Source organism: Syzygium oleosum, unplaced genomic scaffold (assembly GCF_021117445.2).
Source record: "Syzygium oleosum isolate NSW1041296 unplaced genomic scaffold, Sole_v2.1 Sole_v2.25, whole genome shotgun sequence".
NCBI lineage: Eukaryota > Viridiplantae > Streptophyta > Magnoliopsida > Myrtales > Myrtaceae > Syzygium > Syzygium oleosum.
In genome coordinates, this window is record NW_026607509.1 from 4,824,110 (window position 1) to 4,850,081 (window position 25,972).

Here is a 25,972-nt window from a genome sequence, read left to right on the forward strand (position 1 = left end):
CGTGTCATCAAACTCAGTAATTTGATGATAAAATTTAACGGAAACTAAAAGAGGGTAAATCAGATATACCAGTTTGGGGTTTTTGGTGGTCAAAAAATTAGTTTGAGATAAATTTGTCACATGTGTACCAGTTTGGGGTTTTTTGTGGTATTAACCCTTTTTATTAATTGAGTTACCAAGTTTTATTTGTCTTGGTTAGTAACTCATTGTGGCTACCAACTCTGTTTAGAGATTACACCACCTAAATTAGTGTGATTTACCAACTTTACTACATAATACGAGGTTGCGAATACTCATTGGTGCTACTTATTTTTTACTTTTTCACTATAGTTTATGAACTTTTATGAGTAATTATAACATCCTCTGGTGTAATAAACACAAGTTTACACAAACGATTTTCTAAACCATTGATAGAGAGAGCGTCGGTTGTAATCCTTAAATCAATGATGGATAACTCCGCTTATTTAAAATTTCCTTTACACAGGCAGTGCATGGTCTAATTCTTCCAGCTTTTATTTGCATTTCTTAGTAATGTAATGCCTTAAATTCACCATTTTTTTTAGAAATTACCACATCAATTAAAGTGACTTTCCAACTTTTCTCCAAGTAAGTTACCAACTACTTTTGGATTACAACGTTAGTAAGAAAGATAAATAAAAGATAGTTTAAGATAACGAATATCAATAATTCGTAGGCTGTTAATAAAAGTTAGGAATTTCGTGAACCAATCGGTAAGTTACTAATAGGTTGCCGAAAAATCATGTGGCAATAAATTTTTTTACCAATAATTTTTTTTGACAAGTACCGATTCTTTCATAAATCTATTCGCATGTAAAAAAATTTATTTATTTTTTAGGAACGGAACAATAGAATCATCTATTGGATGCTTCTCACAAACAATGAGAGTTTGAGGTTCTACGGAGCACTCATAATGTATCATTTCCTTGGGATGATCACCAGACTTGGATGGTACTAAGAATCGAGTCATAGGTTAGCAATACTGGGCAACGGTTGGGTTTTCTTTTCATGCACTTAACGTAGCTATTTTAATAGTGGTCATCCCACTTTTTATATCTCTCAAGTTATTTTTACATGCTCGATTTCTTTCAAGAACAGGTCTCTCTTCTCCTTACCAAGCTTTCGATAAGATTAATTACTCTGATTAAAACAGCCTTAGCTAGGAACAAGACAATTCCATTCCATGGTCCCACACACGTTTTCTTTCTTTGATCCACCGTGGATGTACGAGATTGAGAGACACAAAGAGGCGAGCAGTACTCAAGGACAATCAATTCATAGGGCATGATCTACCAGGAAAATGTCGATTGTCAGTTGAATGATTATTGACATTTTCTTGCGAAATGGAAGGGAGCAGTCCTTATGTGATAGAAGATAATTATAGCAAGAGAGGAAGCGACATAAACTTTGTAATATGAAAGACCATCAATAAATATTAATATTTGAGGCTGTTGATGAGGGACAGCGCATTGCTAGTGATCCTGGCAACGTCCACAATGCTGCTCCGAATCTGGCTCTTCACGCCCGCACTCACCTTCCTCCCGGTGGACCCGTCCGTGCACGTGTTCTCGTCCGTGATCGTGGCGCTCACCCACGTCTTCACGTTAGCCATCTGGAACTCCGCCTTGTCCTTTGCCGTTGATGACGATGGCCCTCCGATCCGGGCCATGGCCTTGATCGACTGCTTGAGCTCGTCGATGGAGTCGCCGAGGTTCTCAACGCAGTCTGCGACGATACCGGCCTCGGCCTTGGTGAGGCCTCGTTGCTTGGAGAGGGCGGTGGCGAGGGAGGAAGCATTGCGGGCGGCCTGGAGGGAGACGGAGAGGGCGCAGTTACAGAGCTTCCAGGGGTTGGAGCGGACGACGGAGGCGTAGGAGGAGAGGTACTGGTTGCAGAGCTTAGGGTACGTGGTGGTGCTGCATGAGGTCTTGATGAAGTTGGAATTGTTGTCATTGCTGGAGTAGAAGGAAGAAGAAGAAGCAGCAGATGTGATTGCACTCATGTTGGTGACCAAGAGAAGCAAAATGGCAAGAAAATGGAGGTTGGAGGCTTCCATCTCTCTCTCTCTCTCTCTCTCTCTCTCTCTCTCTCTCTCTCTCTCTCTGCGTTGGGTATGGAGATCAAGATACAGATGTGGGCGGTTCTTATATGAGAGTGCTTCAGGTTGATTTTTGGTGGATTTGCATCTGGAACAACATTCAGTTTTGAAAGTTGTACTGTGAGAGAACGTGCATGTGACAGTGGCCGATAAGTAAGCTCGGTTTTAGATTCTTTGCACATGCTACGGACGATTTTAAATTAGCCTGTGATTCGATTTTAACGGTATGTTTTGCGCCTCGACTAGCACGAAATCTCAAGTTTAATTCTTACTCAACACAATCATTACGGGTTAAGTCATGGTTGTGAATCCTGTGGTCCGTACGTAAGTAAACTATTTTTCACCAAATCAAGAATTATTAATCCGGTGCGAAAACTTATCAGCGTATTACTTGATGGAAGAAAAAAAAATGGGGGGTATCACAATTTGAAGTGTGAAGTCACATGTGATAGTGGGCGATAAGTAAGCTCGGTTATAGATTCTATGCACATGCTACATACAATTTTAAATTAGTCGTGATTGATTTTAGCGGTATGTGTTGTATCTCGACAAGCACGAATCTCAAGTTTGATTCTTACTCAACACAATCATTTCGGGCTAAGTCATGGTTGTGAATCCTCTAGTGCGAACGTGAATAAACTATTTTTCGAAAACTTATCAGCATGTTACTGGATGGAAGGAGAGGAAAAAAAAAAAAGGAATATCACAATTTGAATTGTGAAGGTCAAGAAAATGGATGAATAATAAGTATCCACGCACGTGCCGCCTCATGGTTTCCGGGGTCTACAAGGGGAAATGTGAACGAAAGTGTGAAAATGGGAGTGAATGTCCACTGATCTCATTGTTGATCTCAGCTTTCATATTTTGTGGGGTTGGACAAACGAATGAATTGTTTGCGGCCGAAAATCCCCTTCAAGGAAGGCTAAAAAAATCAATATTTAAGATAGGTCTTAGAATTTACAAGTCATTATTGGAAGACATGATTTTGGTAGCAAAGTAATTTGGTAATTTAGTTCTAAACAGTGATCCGACTTTCAAGTAGCCTATAATTTGACTTAGGAGGGATGCTTTCCGTATGTCGAACTCGGTGTCCTAGACGGGTTCGGAACTATGGTCATGTTGATAGGGTGATCCAAATTTCGAAAAAACGAACGTGATGCATGAAATAGAAGGAAAATCACTCTTTTAAAGTTTGCTAGTTCATCTAGTTGATAATAAGCAGTTTAGGGAAAATCGAGTCATTCACCACCATAGATAAACTTGACGATCCTTCATCGATCATATATTAATGATACAGAATGAAGGTTGAATTCTAAAATTGAGTCGTTATTATTGTAAGTCGAGAGAATCCATGTAATTAAAAGGAATGATAGCCCGAACTAGAAGCTGTATGAATACATTTCACGCACTGTGATTGATTCAATTCAAGGGAGCATACGCAAAGTGAGTGCACACGATATCAATCTTCTTAAAAATGGGAAAGCTACACGTTTGGACACGCTTCAAGTACCGCAACAAGCTGCGAAAGAGAAGGGAATGACAAAGTCAAACGTTTGGAATCGCGGGCAAAGCACCGCACATGCCTCCGTAGATCGCTGCACGAAGGGAGGCCGGTGTTCCCGGTGAATTTATGATAGGTTATGTGGCCATTACGCGTTGGAAAATCTGTTATGAAAAAATATGAATAAATATCCGAGACGTGCAAGTACTGTCTTAAGGCTAATTCCGTTCATCGAAATGTGAAACTCGGTGTGATAGACTCTAGCGGCTATCTCCAAGGATATAACAGATCTTCCTTTTTACTTTGTACCGAATAAATAGATGGAATAACAACAACAAAGTAATATGTAAAACCCAGCAAATAAATGGAAAGAAAAAAGAGAATTTCTTGTTTTTTTATATGTTTTGATTGTGATTTGGAGATTTTCTTTATAGGCAAATGGAAGCAGAAGGTTAATCAAGAAACAAATGAAATTAGATGTTACAAAGCCGTTAAAAAACGATAGCTTTTATATTTTCAAAATTATTGAAATATCTACCAATCCTTCACATATTTCAAAAAATTTTGAAAAATAAGGAAATATAAGAGCTGGGGTTAAACTCAATGAAATGTAATGCATTGAAACTGGTGCCCTTTGGGCTATGAACCATACCTAGAAAGAATGATAATTCACAAAATCATCGGTGAAGTTTGATACTTTTATGAACCAAGAATTTCTTGTGTGAATTATAATATTCACAAATCACATTAAACCCCCATAAATTTTGTTGTTCAACGTGGTCGTATGCTATCAAGCCATGCGCGTGCCTGATTTATTCATAAGTGCTCTAGAAATTTTGTCAAAATTCTCATAGAAGCGACCCCACTTCACATTTACATAAGTGATTTAATCAAGTGTATTAAGCAATTTAATACACCACCAATAATAGCTATGTGTTTTATTAATTGCGTAGCTCAACCTCTCTTCCATTGCAATCTTACACTTTTCTCACCTTACTAGGGACCATAATTTTAAAAGTGCATCATTAGATCAACAAGTGATTTGTTATTACCTATATGAAACTAATTCATGGGATCGCCAATCACATAGGTTGGGTTACCATCACTATTAATTTTCCTCAAGTGGCTTAAGTTACATTCCACTCGATGTATAATCAGAGGATCGACTGAATTCACTTCTAACTTCATATAATCAATGGACATAATTCCATCTTTAAGCAATTGCTTTACCACATCACGTCTTAATTAAATGTGTCTCTTTTTACCATTGAAACTTTCATTCTTTATAATGGCTATTGTCGCTTGGCATTCACAATGTCTAGAGACCTAAGGTGTCAGTTTCATTCTTAAAGGTATATCTGCTAAGAAGTTTCTTAACAACTCAGCCTCATTTCCAGATGTGAGTTTGAGAAAAACTTTCCCTATCCCAAGAATTTGAGCAGTTCTCAAATCACCAAGATAAATAATATCTTCTCCTTCTCGTACTGGAGTGGAGGCGGATAAGGCATTTTATTTGTACACAAAATTGGCTTGAAAACAACACCTAGATTTACCATCTATTCTTTCACATTGACCACAATATTGGCTTGAGAAATGATCGCAACAATTACATCATTAGAATCATTTGTTTTAACCAAGTTGACTTTTGGTTTAACATGATTGTCATTTCCCCCACAATTTTATTGGCAAAAGGACACTAGAAGTGCCATAACTTGTGTACGGCGATCACTTTGGTGCCATAACTTTTTTTCGAATCACTTTGGTGCCAACTTTTTTGAAAAACGATCATTTTAGTGCTAATGCTGACGTGGCTCACCGGAAATCCGATGTGGCGCTGACACGGCTCGCCGGAGAGGTCCAGTCAGCATTAAAAACAAAAAACGACGCCGTTTAGCCCGCTGACGTGTACATTTTTTTTTTAAAAAATAAATTATATTAAATAATAATAATAATAAAACCTGCAGCAGCGGCGAGGGAGCCCTTGCCGCTGCTGCCGCCAACCCACCATCGCCGGAAGGGTGGCGGTGGTGGGCGCGTGGTCGGCGGGTCGCCTGCCCCTGGGGCGGGCCCGGCGACCCTCGTTGAGCCCGGCGAGGGTCGGATCGCGAGGCGAGACCTCGCCGTCGCGACCCGTGACGGCGAGGCGAGGTCTCGCCTCGCCGGATCCGGCCCTCGCCGTCGCGACCCGGGTGATGGCGAGGTCTCGCCTTGCCGAATCCGGCCCTCGCCGTCGCGACCTAGGTGATGGCGAGGTCTCGCCTCGCCGAATCCGGCCCTCGCTGGGCTAGGCGAGGGTCGCCGGGCCCCGGCCAGGGGCGGCGATCCTCTCTGACCATTGCGCCTACCACCGCCGGCCCTTCCCGGCGGTGGTGGGTTGGCGGCAGCAGCGGCGAGGGCTCCCTCGCCGCTGCTGTAGCTTTTTTTTTTTTTAAATTAAAAAATTCGAAAAAAGCCACATAATTTCCACGTGTACAAGTCAGACCATTTTTTTTTAATATAAATGCCATGTTAGCTTTTTGGTCGGAATTTTGGACGGAGTCACTAAAGTGATCTGTTTTCCTCCGACTTGGCACCAAAGTGATCCGAAAAAAAGTTATGGCACCAAAGTGATCGCCGTACACAAGTTATGGCACTTCTGGTGTCCTTTTGCCCAATTTTATTTGGCTGATTTCCAAGTTACAACACCTCCACAAGAGGTGAACATGTATCCAATAGTGGATTTTATCTTGTTTGAATCTAAGATCTAATTAGCATCACCATATTATTCTGATACATCGAGGAATTTGCTATATAAAATGCCATTGTTTTGGTGGTTGCTTTAGACCACTTAAAGATCTAAGGAAGAATACATCCCTCAGGTTACGCTATGTAAATTCTTCTTTTAAATTTCAACCAAAAAAAAAAAATCTTCTTCTAAATCAATACACAGCATTATACATGTCCATCTCATTGAACATGTTTATGCACCTTGAATAACTTGAAAATCCACCCCAACAACCTCTTACTCGGCGTATTTCTAAATCAAAATCGACGTGTTCAAGCTATGAAAATGCAACTATTCAGCAAAGAAGCGATATAAATTCCAACTAACTTCCTCCTACGTGGATATATTTTCTTATATTACCAAAATATTTCCAAATGAGACCAAACCCTCATTATTTGAACAAAAATGCATACGAACAGCAAGCATGAACACCTATCAAACAAATTCAAACCATGGACAACTCAAATGAACATGAATCCAACCAATTCAAGACATGAACATCAATTGTGATGACGAACTCAGCAAGTGCTAATCATGGACAGGATATGTAGCCATGAATCCAATATATTTAGAACATGTACAGCAACAAAACGTAGTAATTTAGTATAATTGAACCATGTACATCACTATTTAATCAAAAGGAGAGTAGTTCGAAGCTTCGAGGATCAACTATATGCAATCTCTGACTACAATTCTCATTGTCACTTATGAAAAAGAACTTGAACGAAATCATTTGAATATGAACGACAAGTATCTTATCAATACAAGTCACGTTTTTAGCCGAGATGACTCGGTGTCAACAACACAACACCAGGTATTCTGGTTAAACAGAGCAGCAACTCAACATAAAGTTGACGAATAGAGAGCAAGAAAGGCAAATCAAAGTCACGATCTAAGTCGAGATGATAACATGTTCCATTTTCTTTTTGATCCCATGTGAAACGGAAAGATAAAATAGTTAATGGTTTTGCTTAAGAAGACACATAGAAGCGAAATATAAAAACAAGGTAGCGAAGAAAATCTGAACATAAAATTGATTCTAAAATTCAATTAAAACAGAAACGACATTATTATTGAGAATCTTAGTTATCCTTAAAATTGTTGGAAAAGATGAAAAAATAAGAACAAATATCCGATGCGTGCAAGCACTATTCTTAAGACTAATTCCGCCCTCTCGGAGTACGAAACTCGGTGCCACAAGCTCTGGTGGATATGCTCAAAGGATATAACAGATCAACAACATTATATGTAAAAACCCAACAAATAAATGGAAAGAAAAGATAGAATTTCTTGTTTTTGGTATATTTGGATTGTGAGTTGGAGATTCTCTTTATAGGCAAATGAAGCCGTTACAAAATGAATGCTTTCAAATTTTCAAAACTGTTGAAATATCTCACATTATGTGCCTTTAATCCTTTCCATTACCATCCACAATCGTGATTTGAGGGAAAGGTTGATGATGGAGTCATCTTTTCATCACTCACAATAGAATATCTCCATGCGATTCGCGAGTTCAATAGAATATCTCCATGCGATTCACGTGGGGTGCGATGAAACTCCTCTTCCCTTGTACCCCGCAATTTGTGTTGTAGCTCCAGACATTCATCTTCTTGGTTTTATAGACTAACCCTCTGATACTTTCCAATCATATCTCAAAGCATACTATATCTTAATGTTGGTGACATATTTATTGGCAACATTTTATCTGTCGCATTAAGCCGTCAGCCATAACATTGGGATATAATAATCACTGTCATTATCGGCGCATCAATGCCGGTTTGTCCAAAAGGCGTGGCGACATGCTTGTTTGGCGATGCCTAACCTTTTTTTCTTTATGTCAAGAACAAGTGAATTTCATTACTTAAGTAATTACTAGATGAGTACAAGAAGAGTGCATCTCGACATGATAAGAACCGAAACAGCTTCATGATAGACTCGCAGTAAACAATCACATCTTTGGCTTTACTGAGGTGGGTCGACATCTACGGTCAAACATGCAATAGGGTCAAAGTTATCTGGCTCTAGATAGATTTTATCGTTGCCTCTCCCTTTCAGAAATTTGAAATATTAAAGCACGCGATAGATTTGGTAACATATATGACCAGAACAGAACGATGTCGATAATCTCTCCAGCTCGTTTGGGTGATTTGGGTAAATAATTGTTGTAGAATGTCCTTCACGCGAATCCGGGGTATATACACTTTGCGAAGTAGAACCCCAAGTGAGAGGTGCATGGACATTTTTCTTGATCTCTCCAACATGTTCACGAGAATGACAGTCCCGTGAGCGTTACGGGGAAATTACAGAAAAAATCCTAAACCTATTGTACGGGTTCCAATTCCATCCTAAACCTTTCAAATTTGATTAATGTAATCCTAAACTTTTTGACAATTCGTCAATTGAGTTATTCAAGCCAATTTTGGCTGGAAATCGTTGACGTGGATGCCGGCTATTCTAAAGCCGGTGCTGACGTGAACGATTTTTAGATAATTTTTTATTGAATTATTGAATTTTTAATTTTTTAATTTTCTTTCTTTTTTATTGTGGCCAGAGAACCTCACTGGCCTAGACACGGGCGAGGGCCTTCGTGGCCGGGGAGGGTTGCTGGCCACAATAAAAAAAAAAGAAAACAATTATAAAAAATTCAATTTTTCAAAAAAGAATTGCAAAAATTGTCTACGTCATTGCTGGCTATGTCACGTAGGAAGACCGGCAACTACATCAGCAATTTCTAGCCAATTTTTTTGGCAAATCGTCAAAATGTCTAGGATTAAATTAGCCAAATTAAAAGGTTTAGAGCTAAATTGACATCCGTACAATAGGCCTATGATCCTTATCGAATTTTCCCGAGCATTGTGTCCTCAATCCAATCGGCCCCAACTTGTTGGATCACTCCTTCGGATTTCATTTCTCACGACAAGAAATTCCGTGAAAGATATGTTTCAAGATGCTCGATCAAATCATTCAACATTATTCAGGGCCGTGCTCATTTCTCCGATGCGCCACCGGTCGTGGCCTCCCTCATATATATGCGCCTATGGAATCTAATTGATCGTGGGCGTTAATCCGGTCACTGAAAAGAGCAGGATCGCTCATCAAATCATCATGGAAGATAACGTAGGAAAATTAATGATGGGCCATTCGGCCACCCTTCTGGTGTGTGAAATGAAGAAGATGGTTCGAGCTTTGATATTTTTCGTCTCGTGGGCAAAAGCACAGGCCATGTCAACATCCCTCAACAACTGATGGGCCCAAACGCAGATTTGTCCGCTTCGGCCGTGCCACGTGGGATGGCCGGCGTTAACTAGACCGTCACGCAAGCTATTTCCGGCCAAAATTAGCTGGAAAGATTAAATTCGAAAATCGTCAGAAGGTTTAGGAGTAAATTGGCACGATGAAAGGTCTAGGACTGAATTGACAAATTGTCAAAATGTTTATGGTTAAATTTGTTAGGATTAGGTACAACGAAATAGAGAGTAAAGTCTTTAACCAAAAAAAAAAAAATAGAGTGTAAAGTCAAGAAACATAAATCGAGACACGAGGATTATCCTGGTTCACATTTAAACTAGGGCTACATCCAGCAGAGGATTCCATTATAATTAACACCTCCCACCTCTCTGTTATAACTATCAATTACAATAGAAATATATTATATATAGGCAACAGTTATTCACGGGAGCTCAGACTACCAATAAAATACGGGCCAAAACTATAAAAGCTCTTTGGCGGCCAAGGGTGCTGCCTCCTACGACTGCCCTGGACTTCCACCCGCTCATCGAGGAGCGGGATCCCTATGCCTTTCTATCGTTAGGGACAATGAACCACGCCCCAATAAAATTGGCCAAATTGTAGGATTGAATTGACGTAGGCACAATAGGTTCGATACTTTTTTGATTATTTCTCCGCGACATGCTTGTAGGGCGTGCTAATGTCCTCGATGCAAGTTCGCTATGACAAACGGACGTTGGATCGAATTGATTTGATTGAGCCATGTGAAGGGGCTAATATGCGATGCCTAGCCTTATTTTTTTGCTCTTCTTTGTCAAGAACAGGTGAATTTCATTAATTAAGTACTAGGGAAACTGTTTTCTCATAGACTTGCAATCTTCAATTAGATCTTTGGCTTTGACTGAGGTGGGGTCGACATCTTCTGTTGAACATCTAAGAGGGTCAAGTTACCTGACTCTAGATAGATTTCATCGTTGCCTCTCCCTTTCAGAAATTAAAATATTGAAACACGCGATCGATTTGGTTAACATATGACCAGAACAGAACGATGTCCATAATCTTTCCTGCTCATTGGGTGATTTGGGCAAGATGACTGTTATAGAATGTCCTTAACGCGAATCCGGTGTACATACACTCTGCAAATTAGAACCTTTCGAGAACAACGGTCCCCGCGAGTGTTGCGTCCTTGATCCAAACGGCCCCTGACCTTCCTGGACCGCTGCTTCGGATTTCTTTACTTGCGACGAGGACGGATGTCCCCGAAAGATGTCTTTCAAGATGCCCGATCAATCATTCGACATTATTCGTTGCCGTGCTCGTTTCTGCGACTCGCCACCGGTCATGGCCTCCCTCATATACGCCTGCGGAATCTGATTGATCATGGGGATTGATCCAGGTCGCTGAAAGAGAGGGATCACTTATCAAATCATCATCGAAGACAACGTGAGAAAATCATTGATGGGGACATTCAGCATCCATAACAACCGATGGGACCAACGCAGATTTGTCCGCTTCGGCTCATAACGGAGCAGCCTTTAGTTTAAATACGTTTTTATTCAGTATGATTTCGTGCATGTTCCACACCTGCACGAAACAACCATATGTGATAAAATATTGTGATGATGCGACGTTGATAAGTTTGTGAACATGTTATTGTTCAATAATGAGAACGGGGAATATCTTATAATTTCGCACTCGATACAACGTATTAAATTCATAATCTTCATAACGCTAGCCACGGCATTGCGCTTGAATTGTTTTCTGACACATCAATCATCCCGCAAGACGCGAGCTTATGGTCCCCGACCCATGTGGGAAACGTACCAAATTTAGGAAAAGGTAACTAGAGAATCAATGCCTTCCATGGCCACAATTTGGGAAAGGACTTTTGCTCATGCTGTACACTCTCCGAATATGGGGGACACTCGTGTAAACAGTTCCTCGATACTCCTCCTCGAACGATTGAACCGTTACCCTACACATCAGCCCGTTTGGACGGTATACTAACGTAGGACAGACATGTATGGCGAGCTGTGCTGACGGACCCACATCTTTGGACTTTCCGAATAGCATAATCAATGTCCACAGCTTGAAGCAGTGGAATATGACAGCAAAGTCAATAGTTTTCTACGCCATAAGTCTTAAAAAACAGAGAGGTTAGTCTATTGTGAAGGAGCATGGATTTCGAGTTAAGCTTCAGGGATTGAGACTAGTGAAGTTGCGTGAAGTATCTTCACGCCCCGAGACCTCACATCGATGGTAGGGGTGAGCGATTTTAGGTTCCAAGAAACCTGAAACCTACCATCGGGTACATATTCCTCATTTTTTGGAACCTGAAACGTACCCGTCGGAACTTGAAATCAAGAACCTACCCTGTTACAGGTTCCGAAGTAGGTTCCAGGGTCTAACAGGTTCTTTTATTTTATTTTATTTTTAGTTAAACAAAAACGAAAATGAACGCAACAATACCGAACAAGCTTGTCATTCACCAAAGAGAATACAAATGACTAGTTTTCCTGACGTTACGGTTCAAATAAATACAGCTAAAATAAGAAGTCATTGCGTGAATCGATACTATGGGTGAGTAATTACATGTTCTGTACAGGTTATACCTGGAACCTACCCATGAGAATAGGTTCCTCATTTTTTGGAATTTGAAATCTACCCTATCACAGGTTCCAGGTTAGTTCCAAGTTCCATCACTTGTTACTTCGATTCACTGACTACAATTTATATTTATACATACGATGAATATGAAACATTAACAAGTCATAAAATGAAAGCTCAGACTAGTAGTTCCAAATTATACACTCATCATCTAACGCCATGAAACACCACAGGATCACGTGAAAACATAAATCAAGAAAAAACCACAAAAAACTTATTTAGGTTTCAGGTTCCAGGTTCTACCTATCTAGAACTTGAAATCTACCCATCGAAATAGGTTTCTCAATTTTTGAAATCTAGAACCTACCCTATATATCTTGGAACCTGGAACCTACAGGTTCTCACCGGTTAGGTTCTCAGGTTCTAGGATAGAGCCTGGAACCATGATCTCCCCTAATCGATGGGAGTAAAGAAAACAAAACAAAGCGGTCTATAGAGACTGAAATGAGCTTTCACACACCTGGTAGCCGCCTTCCCTCTTGGTTGCTGGTGACATTACGATCACCATTGGGGTGACTGATAACTTCAAGCTCCACAAAAATCTTCGCTGAGTAGATCATATCTGGGATAAGCATGATTCGGGTCATCCATACGTCCGCGAGACTAGTTCGATACTCCAATTCGGCATTTTTGGAAATGAGAAACTTACTCACGGAAAAAGCTTTGGCATTTAACTTCGATTTGGGGAAGTGCCTGCTCGTTTGCTCAAACCTTACGATGGCTGCATAGCAAGTTCAAACCCAAGCACCTGAAAAAACCAATTTTCATCCGGAAAGGATAAAAAAAAATCAGTTCAAAAAGTAGTTTTGGATAGCGACATCTAATCCTCTATAAGTTTGGAACTCTCTCCCCCAGTTGTTAATTATCCCACACCCTTCATACCGAGAGAAAGCCAATATAGTCATAGAGGGAAAATAATGGGAGCCTCGAAAGCAAAGAGTTTTGCCACGACCCTTCTATTTTTCTTAGCCATCGCATCCTACACCTCCCCAAGCTCAGCCCTTAGAGACCTTGCCTCCGGAGCTAGCACTGAGTTCATCAGAACGTCATGCAGCAAAACGAGCTACCCTCAACTCTGCTTCAGCTCCCTCTCGAGCCACGCTGCCGCCATCCAGACAAGTCCTCAGATCCTCGCCTCCACGGCCCTGGACGTGACCCTGAATGATGCGTGCTCGGCGTCGGCCATGATGGCGAACCTGTCCCGAAGCCAAGGCTTGAAGCCTAGAGAGGCGGCGGCCATGCAGGACTGCGTGGAGGAGCTGAGCGACGCGGTCGATGAGCTCAGGAGGTCCATCGCCGAGATGAAGGATACGAAAGGACGAGACTTCGAGCGGAAGATCAGCGACGTGCAAACTTGGGTGAGCGCCGCCTTGACGGACCAGGACACTTGCTCCGATGGGTTTGCAGGGAAGTCGATGGATGGGAAAGTGAAGACGGTCGTGAGAGCCCGGATTGTGACTCTTTCTCACCTCACTAGTAATGCTCTGGCCTTGATCAATGCATACGCCTCTCTTCATGGATAGCTACGTTGTATTGTATTGCTCCTACTACTGATGTGTGGCAAACGTGGCACCATGTACGTTTAGCCGCTGTGAGCTTGATTCTAAGGTCTTAGGATATCATTAAGTTGAGATGCTTCTTAAGTAGAAGTACTGAACTTAAGTTCTTCTAAGTTTTCTTTGTTATATGGAATTTGTTTCCGCCATGTAAACTTTCGTCTTTAAGTGCCTCGATGAAATTTCTTTCCCCTTATATTTATCTTGCTCATCTTTGAAGAAAAAACTCGAATGATTCCTTCGAAATGGACCGGCCGGCCACAACTATCAGACATAACCACACTCAAAACTGTTCTGTCAACTGAACGTAACTGAATAACCAGTCTTTGTGCTCTCCCTCTTGGTGTGGTTAAAATATGCAACAAGACATCAACAAAAGAGCCTGTGATGGCCAAAATCGCTTCGAACAAAACTGTTGTCTCTTATTGACAACCAAAGGTCCTCAAATTGATACTGAGAGGTAAACACTGTAATCCGAAACTTTCAAATGAAAGAGCATCCCCAAGCCAATTCTACAGCCTGCTCAGAAAAGGAGGGTGCTGGTTTCTCATCATTTGACAACCATGAGCTTGAACATCATGCTATTTGACAGATAGTTCACAAGCGCGCAAGGGGAACCTAAACTTGCTAGTTGAATTGAAAATGGTTAGTACATTGAAACCAAAAGACACCCTCAGGAAGTTTTCTTGGGTGGGGACATGTTGCTAATGAGTGATACCGTTGTTTTGACAGCAAAAACCTGCACCAACAATCCTGTGAAATTTAATTGCAACATCATAGTGAGTACATTCTGATATATGAAACAACTTGATTTAGATGAAGAGCCAAGGGATCTGGAGCTCACCAAAAAGAACACGTCCCACCTCAAGAATTTTGAACTTCTTTGCTTCCAAGAGATGAACATTAAGGATGTCCTACATGGGAATAGATAGAGCCGTGAGAATAAAGAACTCCAGCATCCACTAATTGTATCTACAGAACATATAAATATGAAATCAGAAGCGTATAGTTTTATCTTGTTCCTATACTAATTCTTTCTAGCTACATCTGTATCTATGCCCATCAAAAAGGTAAAATTGATCAAAGAGTTCATCATGGAATTTGTTTAAACAAAGTTTTCTTCTAGTCCATCTCCCAAAATATGCAGTATGTGAGCACGAACTGTGGAATGCTTACAACATACTCTCTTTTTTTTTTTTTCACTCATGAGTTCAACTATTTCTTGAGTTTTGAATTTTCTGTCCTTAACTTCATAGCTTCCCCGTCTCCTTTTTTTATGTTTTATTTTTCTTTCCAGGTCTCTCTCTCTCTTAGATGCTTATTCCTAAGAGCTTATGACTGACAATTTTCTTCTCTATGGAAAGCAACAGTAAGCAATTTGTTGATAATTAATCAGAACTATGAGAGGACAAAACTCTTTACCTCCAATCTTAAATCAACCTTACAAAGACAAGCGATTGATAGAAGTATTGCTGCAGCTGCTGCAAATATGTAAAACCGTAAGAAATTCACTCGACTTCGTCTTTGACCTGTCAACACCAAAAAAAAAAGAAAAAAGAAAAATTAGGTCAGCATTTGAAGCTAATGCACATTGAAACTCAAGAAGAAGTTGAAAATTTCAAGTACCTAATTCACCAACAATAAGTGACAGCAAGGCCATAGCAAGAGATGATATAGCAAGTGGACTTGGGACATTCCCATTTGAAATTGATAGAACTAGATGCACTGCTCCCATTAGTTGAATAACAGCCTTCAACAAACAGACTAAGCTGTTAGCCACATTCTGAACACAAGGTAAGTATTCAAAAGATACTTTCATAAAATGGAGATAATGTTACCAGGAGTTATGGCAATAATCCAGTGAATAACAACAATGTAACCCTCCATGAGAACATCCCACAAAATTCCAAGAACACGATATCATTATATGGCTTATATCCTATCAGCTGGCAACTACAGTTGCAGCCACGCTTTAAATATCCTCTGGAGTGTAAGACAATATACATTTAACCAGTCCAATTGTCACTCTTCAGCAATAAACGCGAATAAGGACATAGACGAAGTCTTAACACAGTACAATGTGGATTTTGTCTATCGAAGAAAAAGGAAAACACTTGCAAAAGGGAAGCATGAGAAGTGAAAAAACAAAAAGACAGCTAAAGATAGATGAGGGCAATTTACCTGAATTGAGATCAATGCTCGTAAGCGAGACCTGCCTTGTGCTACTTTCTGATACCCTAGCAAAAAGCACAAACATTTATATGCTAAATTTCTGAAGATCTAAACAGAAGGAATGCAAAAGCAAAGGAACATGAATTCATAAAAACACTTACCAAATGATAAGCAGGAGAATAACTATGAAATGAAAACAAGGTGAAAGAGCAATATGGATTAACGGAAGCTTACGGGAGTCAACAACCATGCGGTAGGAGAAATCCGAACCATCAGTTCCACTTGGCCGACCCGTTGAAGACCTCCTCTGCTGCATTTTGATCTTTTCCTCCCTATCGGCCCTTGAAGGTGTTGCTAAGACTCTTTTCTGCAAGCAACGACATATTTTAAATGGAAGAACTATCACTGTGAAATTTGAGTTTTTGTATTTCAACATCCATCTGGGATCACCCCAATATGCTAAAAGGGCCCCTTTCTAATAAAAACCGGACGCAATAACTAGAAGTTGAAGCCGACTGAAAATTAAGCAGATAGTTTCTACAGGCTAAAGATTATAACACAGAAATAAGGACGACAGTTGACTTAAATACAGTATGTTCCGCGCAACACATTTTGCTCTAAGCCTAAAGTTAAAGTTCCTACCATCACTGAAACTAAAATCTTTGATGGCTTCTACCTAAAGGGCATATTTTAAACCAGACCCGTTTTACAGTATCAAATCTGGAAATGCTGGAAAGAAGAAAAACAAGAAAATAGAGCCCAATGGAGAAAATGCAGAAAACAAGGACGAAGCAGAAAGTGGGAATTGCCCCATTGCGCAGAATAGGCAATACAGAGTGAAGCAACGAAGAAGAAGACGATATGCCTGAAACAATCACTAATCGGGAAATGAAAAACAGATCTGAATGAGATGAGAAAATTAGCAGATCAATTACCAATTTCCACAAGAAACACGACACCATCAGGAAATCAACACATCGGAAAAGAAGACATCTGCAGTTAGAGGTACAAGAGGCTTACCGACAATAACTGTCGTGCGCGCAATCTCGAGGACAATACCAATCAACGCGAGGCGTATGGGCAGAGGCAGAGAGACTAGAGAAAAGAGGCAGAGAGGGTTTAAGGAAATTGCTCTGTTCTTTCTCTTTCTTTAACTAAAGAAGAAGAAGAAGAAGCAAGAGCTGTTTGTTTTCAATAAATTTTTCTTTTCTAAGTTCGAAAATAAAAACCATTATTTTTATTTTAGTTTATTATATCACGGGAAAAAAGTGTCAATATATAGGCCGATATTATCTGTTTCATACAAATTGAGTCAACTGCAAAATTTGGGAGCCCAAAAATGAGAGTAAACTAAGGAAATCTATCCTTATGGCAATAAATCCAATGGGTGGCTACATAACTTATATAAGATGCTTGCCTTTTAGGCTTCGGTTATTTTTCGAAAAGTTTGCCGTTTTTGAAAAATGTTTGTCAAGAAGATATTTAAAAAAAAAAAAGTAATACCTTAGCCAAAAAAAAAATTATAGTAAATATTGTCTAATGTTTGACTGAAATAATCAATTAGAAATTTTATTTTCGTTATTCGAAAAGAAAAACATGCTTTTTATATTCCTGAGTTATGCACTATTTGAAAGCTTGTGAATTGGACACCGAATGCCAATATGCATGCGGTTGCATGCGGTCCAACTGGTAAAGGGATTGTGGGGTAGAGGTGCTAACATTATAGGTACGAGGTTCGATTCCCGCACTCTGCACGAGGCAAAGCAAAAATCCTAGAGTGAATAGAATTTGAGATATAACAGACATACAAAAAAAAAAATTAGACACTGGCAATTGGAGAACCAGGCACGAGCACTAGGCTCTTGGGCTCGGCCTCTATGGACCCGCATGAGGCCTCTATTGACCTAGGCCCGGGCGTCAAGGACCGGGCACGCGCCTAGGGGTCCCGGGTACAGGCACGCGCACGCGCTGGGCAGTAGTCTATGGTCCACAAAAGTAATTAAAAAATGATCATTGACTATCTATATGTCATATTTTTTTCAAGAATAGAAGTTCAAGTCCAATCTTGGAGACCTCTCTAAGTGGAGTGGAAGGTAGTCTCTAGCAAAACCTCCTGAAATGCGCAATCACACATTTGCCGTAGCAATTTATCAACCCTAGTCCACCCTTTTGTCAAACCTATCTTTATTTATTTCGCCAAATATATCATTTATATTGCTTACAAAAATAAATGAACGAACAAAAAATTTTCTTATTGCCCGTGAAAATTTTTAGACATCAAATTAAGTGCTATGAGCCATTATTCATAAAAAAAATATTTGCAAATCATTCATTTTTCACGAAAGAAACGAGCAGCTCCGACCGATCTTTAATATCTTTGCATGGTTCACGCATTTGCTTAGATGGGCAAACTCTCCGTAATCATCTACATCACAATGACCGTTCTTCTTTTGCTAGTCTCTCGGTCCCTGAAGTCGCCCTCCAGCCATGGCCACAACCACTGCCGCTTAAAGCTCCGGTCCAACTTCACCTTCAAAAACCCCGGCTCGCAACCACCACGAGCTGCTCCCGTTTGATCCGCTCCCGGCAGAGCTCGAGCGGCACAGGGAGGACAAGCTGTGAGAGAGGCAGTAGTTCAAGCACACGCACCCATGGATCGGTCGTGCACACGGCGGAGTCGGCGTTGGGGGAGGAGTAGTAGAGGGAGTGGAGAAAATGAATTTCTTTTCTCGGATAGGGAAAGTCATTTTCCCCTATTTTAGAAAGCTATTTTTCGCTCGGTTTTTTGCTCCCCAAACATAAAAAAAATTTGGAAATATTTTTTTTATGGAAATATACAGAACCTAGCTAGTGCGATTAATTTTTCAATGTAGGTGATCAATTGGGTAAAGAAAAACAGATCTTAAAAAAAAAATTAAACACAAATTGAGGGACCATTGAGAAGAAAAGTTCACAAACTCAAGGACAAAACAAGTACAATTTCTTTCTTTTGCCAACGTATAAATGCAATCGATATAGTAGAGAAGGTCCAATTCCAATTAGGCTCACGAGTAATTAAATTATCAAAATTCGAATACAAATTATCTCACTTCTCTATTCTATAAAAATGATTTTGAGTAAGTTATTCTTTAGACAAGATATTCAGTAAAAACAGCTAGTAGTTGACGAAGCCTAGGGAGATTTTTCAGTTCAAGAAGAGGTTTCAAGCCTTTGGTGATATGCTTTGTTCATGTAATTCCTGATCTTATGAAATGACTAATCACGTCATACCATGCAATGCATGGTACGTATCTGCTGAAACGATGAAAGAACACATTTATATGTCAAAAACCCAATAGATTCGAAAGATAAGCACATATTGAGTTGGTCTAACTGACTTCATTTTCTCCTTTGATTTCACCTGTTACAGTCGTTCACGCAACTGACCTACACCTGTGTACAATGCATCTAATCCTGCTGATCTGAAAGAACGAGATGGTGAAAGATAAAGGAATCTGAATTTCAGGGGAAATGGTCGATGAGTTCCTTAGGCAAGTTCCTGTTTCATTTCCTTGCATTTTAATGTCTATGGCTCTATCTGCCCTTTGAAGAAAGCCAGGACACCAACGAGAGGAGCATTGATATACGTTGTCGGCTCCGAGTGTGCAATATCGACTCTAGAATCGTTGTACTGATCCTGGATGTCAGGACCTCCAACAATGGCCCCAGTCAGCAGGTTCGGATTCGGGCTGCTGCTCTCGAAGTACAGCGTCCCGTCCTTGCAACCGATAAGTTGTGGGTGTTGATCTAGGGACGGCAAGGAAGAGCCTCTGTGATGGAACCTTTGAGGGAATTTCCTGCCGTATCCCACCATGTACGACATGTTCAACGGGTTGCTTCCTAGTATATAGTCCACCTGCAAAATGGAACGACCACAGATTAATCTAGTGGATCCTCCTAAATCTAGTCTCTTCCTGATCTTTGATTTTGCCATTCTCTGTTAAACTTGCCGATTAATTAAACGATTTTACTTATTGTACTAAATACACGCCAACGTTTCATAGTCGACGAGCATGTGCACTAGTCTTATGACGTCACATGGTTTGGTTCAACTGCAACCTGCTCATTTTTCCTATGTTCCCTTGATGCGGAGGAAAGAATATCACATGGAAAATAATCAGCGAGGTGTACCTGGCCTTTAGCTACTTGAATGAGCCTGGCCGGAGTGGCCTTTACATCGCCACATTGAATGACCCGATTGGCGCGGTCCATGTAGCGAGCATAAACGATAAGAAGAAAGGACAGTGCCGTGGCGTGCTGCAAGTTGCTCCCTCCAGGTTTGACTAGGAGTCCCCCTGAAAGAGTTGGCAGATTAAGCAACAGTCCCTCACTCGAGGATGAAATGAAAATATGTAGACATAACCAAGTTTGACTATTGGATAGAGAATTCAGCAGTGACGGTTACTAAATGCGAAGTCACTAGTTGTCGTTCATCGACAAGGTTAGCAGAAATTAGAGAAGAAACGTGAACCAGGAGTGCGAAAATTACCAGGGGAGTAGTTGACGTATTTGGTCGGCGATTCAGGCAAAACCGAACACACAAACTTGTCGGCATTGAGCACGAAGATATCACTATAGTGACTATTCTTCATGACAGTCTGCAGCACAAACAGTGGGAAGCAAAAGTAATGCATAAGAATGAAATACACGGAGCTTTTCCCTGAGTGATTTTTTAATAGCGGTGACGGAGTGGAGATTTAAACCGATGACCTTGGAAGCGAGGACACTGATACCGGCATGCTTCGTGTCCCACCCAAACTCGGCAAAGCTACCGCCATTACTAGAAAGGGAGTAGATGGTTTTCAACTCATAGTGTTCCAGATTATCTATGTTTGCCGCAACATAATTCCAGTACTTACGTGCCTTGGTCGCCCTATATAACCATGATGCTGCCCAAATCAACTCGTCCTGTAATTTTCAAGTGAGCCTTTCCAAAAATAAAACTCTTTGATAGGTATATGTATCAAAATACGAGTATCTTACTAACGACGTGTACCTCATAACCGCTGAAATCACAGTAAAATGGGCACACCCATCGTCCGAGATGGTCGTTGTACGACCCCTGATACTTATCCGCAAACTTAAACACCTGATCCATATATAAGATGTCCTTATAAATTCATCTTCCAAGACTAATATTCACGCTTCTACAACTTTTGTATTGTTGTAAGAAGGGATGTTGATACTCGGTGATTACCTCTTTAGCCCGACTTAGGAGCAGGGCTGAATAGTGAGGATCGACCGGCCTGAAAGCCAAAGAAGCAGCGGCCAGAGCGGCAGCGATCTCGGCCGAGACTTCCGAGCCAGGGAACTGTGCACTCACGGCATAAGGGGTTCGAGGGGTGTCCATGTCCTCGGGCCTCTGCCAGCAGTTGTGGTCTCCGTAAGGTTCGCCGACTTGCGCAAACACAATCCCGGGCACGCTTGTGGCCTTGAGGAAGTAGTCGGTGGCCCAGCGGATCGCGTCGAGCGCATGCGGGAGATCCGGGCCCATGCGCCTCCGGAACTCAGATACGCCCCAAGCGAGCATGGTGGTGGACCACGCCATCGGGAAGTTGAACTTGACGTTGTCCCCCGCGTCGTAGTAACCGCCCACCAAATCAACCTGCGAGACAGATTGAAAGAATACAGTGACACAAACTCAAGGCAAACACTACAACTGATAACTAGTAAACATGCTGCTAGATTTATCAGAAAATAGTCGACTGGAACATTGGAATCCTGCTATAGATGATTAGCGACGAATTGATCCGAATATCTACCATGACCTTACATCATTTGGACAAATCTGATCTTTCTATGTACACACTCATGTCAATTTCGACTAGACACTCCACTTGATCATTCTAAAATTAGCGCATTCTTTGCCCAAGAAATCATAATTACATCTAACATGTCATATTGGGGAGAGGGATGTGAATATGTTTAATAATAACGCATGAAAGTGCAATAAGACGGGCAGATTTCTTTCCAGGTAGAGGTGAGGATTTTGATAGCCTCCTCCAATACAATAAGCTTGAAATGAAATTGGGACAATGTACTAAATTAAGTCAGCCAAGAAAATATTCATGAAGGCTCTTATGTCACATGCTTGAATCTCAAGGACGAAAAATAGAGAAGTGCACTTATGAAACCCACTTTTTCCCTGACAAGCTCAAAAAGAGCTATTTCTTGCATGAATTATAGCAAATGTTGGCAGTTACTTTACTCTCTTTGCATAAATCAGTTTGCTGTTTGAAGTTGGTCTTGTCAAAGCATGCATGTTTCTTACAAGCCATAAACACAGAGAAAGCAAAGTAGACGCGTGCACTGATTTCCTATGCATTCACGTCGACCAATGGAAAGGGATTTTCTTTCCTTAAATAATTGATTCTCGTACTATTTCCCTAATTGGGCTTGTTATGTCGCGAAAAAGAAGAAGATAAACAATAGAACTTAAAGTAATGGTTCAAAATGACGATAAAATGACCGCTATGTTCTTACCACAAAAAAAAAAAAATGACCGCTATGTTCGTCGAATGCCATCTATAAAATGAGTTATTTCTCAGATAAATCCAAGACTTCATTTAAACACTGTAGGAACGCATGTATTATACATGTACTATATGTTCGAATCCATATCTTAAATCGCAATTCCATAGTTCAATTTCCCTTTCTTTTTTGCAACGTGTGAATAACTTCTCGATGGTCCTGGAGATTTAATCTCGTAGACATCGAATGGCCCGTGGCTGTTACTAATAGGGGACGTTAGACAGCCAGGGTTACCAAAACCAAACGGGCCAAAGCAGTACGTTAATGGAGAAAATCATCTTTAATATGGTAATCTGGGTCAGAATTGAGAGCATTTATGGTAACAAAACTTGATTTACTCAGAGAGAAGATGAACGTACGCCGATTTCGAAACCATCGCGAAGACCGGAATCCTTCCTCCAAGTCATTCTCTGGGAAGGAGGCAGCTTGCCCGATCTCTGGCCTTCGAAGAAGAGAATGCTCTTGCTCAATGCATCTCCATAATCATGCCCCGAGACTACGGAAACCGCCATGACCGCCATCAACATCATCGTGGTTCCAACTCTGACGGCATCGCGGCTTCTTGCGATCCCCAACATGTCTGTGTATCTCATTGGCGTGAATGGGAAAGAAAACCGAACGATGAGGACCAAATGAACGACGAAGTATGGTGATTGGGGTTTATATACTGAAGCAATGATGCAGGTGAAGTAAATGAGATGAGCGAGACGTGGCTTTGATTTGGGTTTGATTAGGCTGTACTCAGAGGTGTGTGAAAGAAAGGGCAAAGAGAGAAAGAGTGCTCGAGGCTTGTGCAGATGGAATATATGGGTGTCACAGGCGCTTGTGTAGCCTGCGTATACGGCGTCTATCTTCACTGCATGAGGACTTATAGCATTTGAGGGAAACAACAAGGACTCAATTTTGAAGACATGTAAGCTGCATTTATTTCTCTGGATTTCTAGTCAAGATACGACAGATACGATAGGTATGAAATCAAGAGATTTTGCTATGTTTTGGTGAATGAACTTATAAATACACAAACGAAAATGGTAAGAATATCTACCGATTCATTACCAAAAAAAACCACAAATGCACAAATGGAGACAGAATCTAAATCTTTGACTATAATTTAGTTGATTGCAACATTCCCGAACCATGGGTTTGACCATAACAAGGAATGTAAACGAGCTATAGCAACATCGACAGTATAAATTAGTGAGCGAATGCCAAATCTAGTAAGAAAACGAAAGCATAATCATCCAACTTCATGAATCTAAAAAGTATAGTGCTTCCATTCTCTTGCTACTTTCATGGAATTTCAACGTGATCCCGATAGTTACGGAGGAGAAGGAGTTTTGACCCTTTCGTTGTTTTCGTGGAGTTTTGACATGAACTAAAGAATTATGGAGAAATCGCGAAATTTCAACCTGAATCAGAGTTATAGAGAAGAAGGAGAATGAGAGGGTGATTTATTTTTTTAGAAATCTCTTTACCCCTCATTCTTTGAGAATTGCAAAGATTCTTTTTTTGTACATCATTTTTATTTATTTTTTAATTATTAATTTTCCCTCTTTTTATATTTTTTTCTTTATTCCCTTCCATCATTCCTTAATTAAAGTTTTATTATACAAATAAACCTAAAATATGTAATCTAGATATATATATATATATATATATAGAATATATATTATAGAATAGAAAGAAATTCAAACATATAAATAAAATAGGAATAAATAAAAACGAAAATTATTGTTATTTTTGCTTTGTTCTTTCTATTTTTCTTTTTTAATATTATAATTTAAATAATATTTAATTTTATAAACTTAAGAATTTTGGTATTCGAGAACAAATTACACCATGGACATAAGAAATCATATTCTCCATTATCCCATCTTTACATGGGATATTTTTATCGGGATTATATTCCTCTTATATCTAATTTTATCCTGTCAAGAAGAGGAACCAAACACGGGATATTTTATCTTATCCCGACTTTTGTCCTATCTACATATGGGTCATGCGTAACGTTAATATTATTTGTCATCTTTGCATATTATTAAAGGATATGACTTCAAATCACTACAAATGATACCTAAGCACATAAGTTTATTGTGCATGATATATAACATGTATACATTTTGTTATCCTCACATTATAAAAGACAAGGCTCAAGCTCACAAATCTCCTCTTAGTTCAGATCCTATAAAAGCTGTATACCTTGATTCCATTTCGACACAGATTTGAGATTTCCTTGAGAAAGGTTCTCCGCAGAGATGACTTCGTTAAATTGGTGATGCATACTAAATTGGATGATACTCACGAACAAATTCAACTAGCAACGAGAAATTTGCGTACCAAATTTAAGTTATTGGACGTGAATGATGCTAGATAGAGACCACTTTGATTAAGTGCGAATCCATAGAGATTGCATTTTCAATGTTCAAGAAAAGGTGAGGGCGATTTGGTCGCCTCCCTTGCTTCATGCTGCTCATACGGTTTCTTGTTCGATAAACTAGCTAGAGAAAGAAGCCGTAAATGTTGCGACAACAGTCTGTCATTTAGGTTATGAGGATTGTACTCGGCTCCACTTGGGTTCATTCCTTTTCGAGGTTCAAGCCTTCGAATTGAACAGCACGACAATGTGAACACCGGGGCTTTTAACCTCGGTCACTACTCGTCATGTGCTAGTGTTGCGCTAATAGTCCTTCTACTTTGACATAATGTGCAATGTCATCATCGGACTTTTAATTTGTTCAATTTAACCTCGAACTATTTTTACATATTCAAATTAGTCCCTAAACTTTCAATCAATTCAACTTCAGTGGCAAATCTAGTCCTTAAATGGACTTAAATGGTAAATCTAGCCCTTCCACATTGGACCAAAGTTTAAGGAGTATTATATGGCATCTTTCCTATTTTTTGGTCGTTCCCCTTCCAAACTGTGCATCCAAATATGGAACATTAACAAAGCTCACATGTTAGCAATAGCATGTAAAGCGCAGTTCCAGTCAAGTACTTGCTAGGGTCATATCGCTCCTTACATAAAATTTAGTAAACAATGTCGTTCACATGACGCATGTCTTGATTAGTTACTAAAAAAATTGAGGCTCCACGAATTCGTTTCATCACCAATTGTTCACTTGCCACATAACTCGCTTCATAAAACTTAGTACCACGTTCTTAGTGCATACAGTCTCTATCTCTCCCTCCCTTCTGCTTCCTCTCAGATTTTCGAAAAATTAGTATTTATCATTGAGCTGGTTCAATGACTTCCTTCTCTCCTTTGAATTCACCTGTTACGGTCGTTCACACCACCGTTCTGTTTCAGAGGAAAAGGTGAAGATAAAGGAATCTGAATTTCGGAGGAAGTGGTTGATGAGTTCCTTGTGCAAATTCTTGTTTTATTTCCCCGCATT

General features: G+C 40.2%; 4 protein-coding genes across 6 annotated transcripts; 1 reads left to right on the forward strand and 3 right to left on the reverse strand.

Annotated features, from left to right (window-relative positions):
• Positions 1-1,386: 1,386 nt before the first annotated feature.
• Positions 1,387-2,103, reverse strand: LOC115690972 (pectinesterase inhibitor 10-like). The gene has a single exon (XM_030617492.2). The coding sequence runs from the start codon at positions 2,072-2,074 to the stop codon at positions 1,454-1,456; it is 621 nt and encodes a 206-aa protein (XP_030473352.1). The 5' UTR covers positions 2,075-2,103; the 3' UTR covers positions 1,387-1,453.
• An 11,018-nt stretch (positions 2,104-13,121) lies between these two features.
• LOC115690965 (21 kDa protein-like) lies at positions 13,122-14,028 on the forward strand. Its single transcript, XM_030617483.2, has one exon. The coding sequence runs from the start codon at positions 13,194-13,196 to the stop codon at positions 13,797-13,799; it is 606 nt and encodes a 201-aa protein (XP_030473343.1). The 5' UTR covers positions 13,122-13,193; the 3' UTR covers positions 13,800-14,028.
• Positions 14,029-14,233: 205 nt separating this feature from the next.
• Positions 14,234-17,166, reverse strand: LOC115690966 (uncharacterized). Of its 3 annotated transcripts, none has more exons than XM_030617486.2 (7): positions 17,025-17,166; positions 16,239-16,371; positions 16,014-16,069; positions 15,459-15,582; positions 15,255-15,361; positions 14,677-14,746; positions 14,234-14,585 (listed from the first exon to the last, which is right to left on the reverse strand). In XM_030617486.2, exons 2-7 carry the CDS (start codon positions 16,318-16,320, stop codon positions 14,506-14,508), a joined length of 519 nt encoding a protein of 172 aa, XP_030473346.1. In that variant the 5' UTR covers positions 16,321-16,371; positions 17,025-17,166; the 3' UTR covers positions 14,234-14,505. The 3 variants fall into 3 exon arrangements, with proteins under 3 accessions (XP_030473346.1, XP_056158949.1, XP_056158947.1); XM_056302974.1 differs by lacking the exon at positions 17,025-17,166 and adding an exon at positions 16,940-17,009 and having other exon boundaries at positions 14,234-14,571; XM_056302972.1 differs by lacking the exon at positions 17,025-17,166 and adding an exon at positions 16,940-17,003.
• Positions 17,167-19,371: 2,205 nt separating this feature from the next.
• On the reverse strand, positions 19,372-23,456 carry LOC115690922 (endoglucanase 4-like). The gene is made up of 7 exons (XM_030617421.2): positions 22,934-23,456; positions 21,241-21,648; positions 21,040-21,132; positions 20,754-20,951; positions 20,533-20,641; positions 20,175-20,338; positions 19,372-19,899 (listed from the first exon to the last, which is right to left on the reverse strand). The coding sequence occupies exons 1-7, from the start codon at positions 23,165-23,167 to the stop codon at positions 19,570-19,572; spliced, it is 1,536 nt and encodes a 511-aa protein (XP_030473281.1). The 5' UTR covers positions 23,168-23,456; the 3' UTR covers positions 19,372-19,569.
• Between the last annotated feature and the right edge of the window lie 2,516 nt (positions 23,457-25,972).

Bases quoted from the DNA above. Each gene is read 5' to 3' on its own strand.
- LOC115690972 (XM_030617492.2), bottom strand. From the start codon at position 2,074: ATGGAAGCCTCCAACCTCCATTTTCTTGCCATTTTGCTTCTCTTGGTC.
- LOC115690965 (XM_030617483.2), top strand. From the start codon at position 13,194: ATGGGAGCCTCGAAAGCAAAGAGTTTTGCCACGACCCTTCTATTTTTC.
- LOC115690966 (XM_056302972.1), bottom strand. From the start codon at position 16,966: ATGGTGTCGTGTTTCTTGTGGAAATTG. The intron at 16,372-16,939 runs GTAATTGATCTG...CGTTGCTTGCAG, and splicing joins CGTGTTTCTTGTGGAAATTG to AAAAGAGTCTTAGCAACACC. The intron at 16,070-16,238 runs GTAAGCTTCCGT...GCTTTTTGCTAG, and splicing joins CCGCATGGTTGTTGACTCCC to GGTATCAGAAAGTAGCACAA.
- LOC115690922 (XM_030617421.2), bottom strand. From the start codon at position 23,167: ATGAGATACACAGACATGTTGGGGATCGCAAGAAGCCGCGATGCCGTC. The intron at 21,649-22,933 runs GTACGTTCATCT...TCTGTCTCGCAG, and splicing joins GCGATGGTTTCGAAATCGGC to GTTGATTTGGTGGGCGGTTA. The intron at 20,952-21,039 runs GTACACGTCGTT...TGAAAATTACAG, and splicing joins GTGATTTCAGCGGTTATGAG to GACGAGTTGATTTGGGCAGC.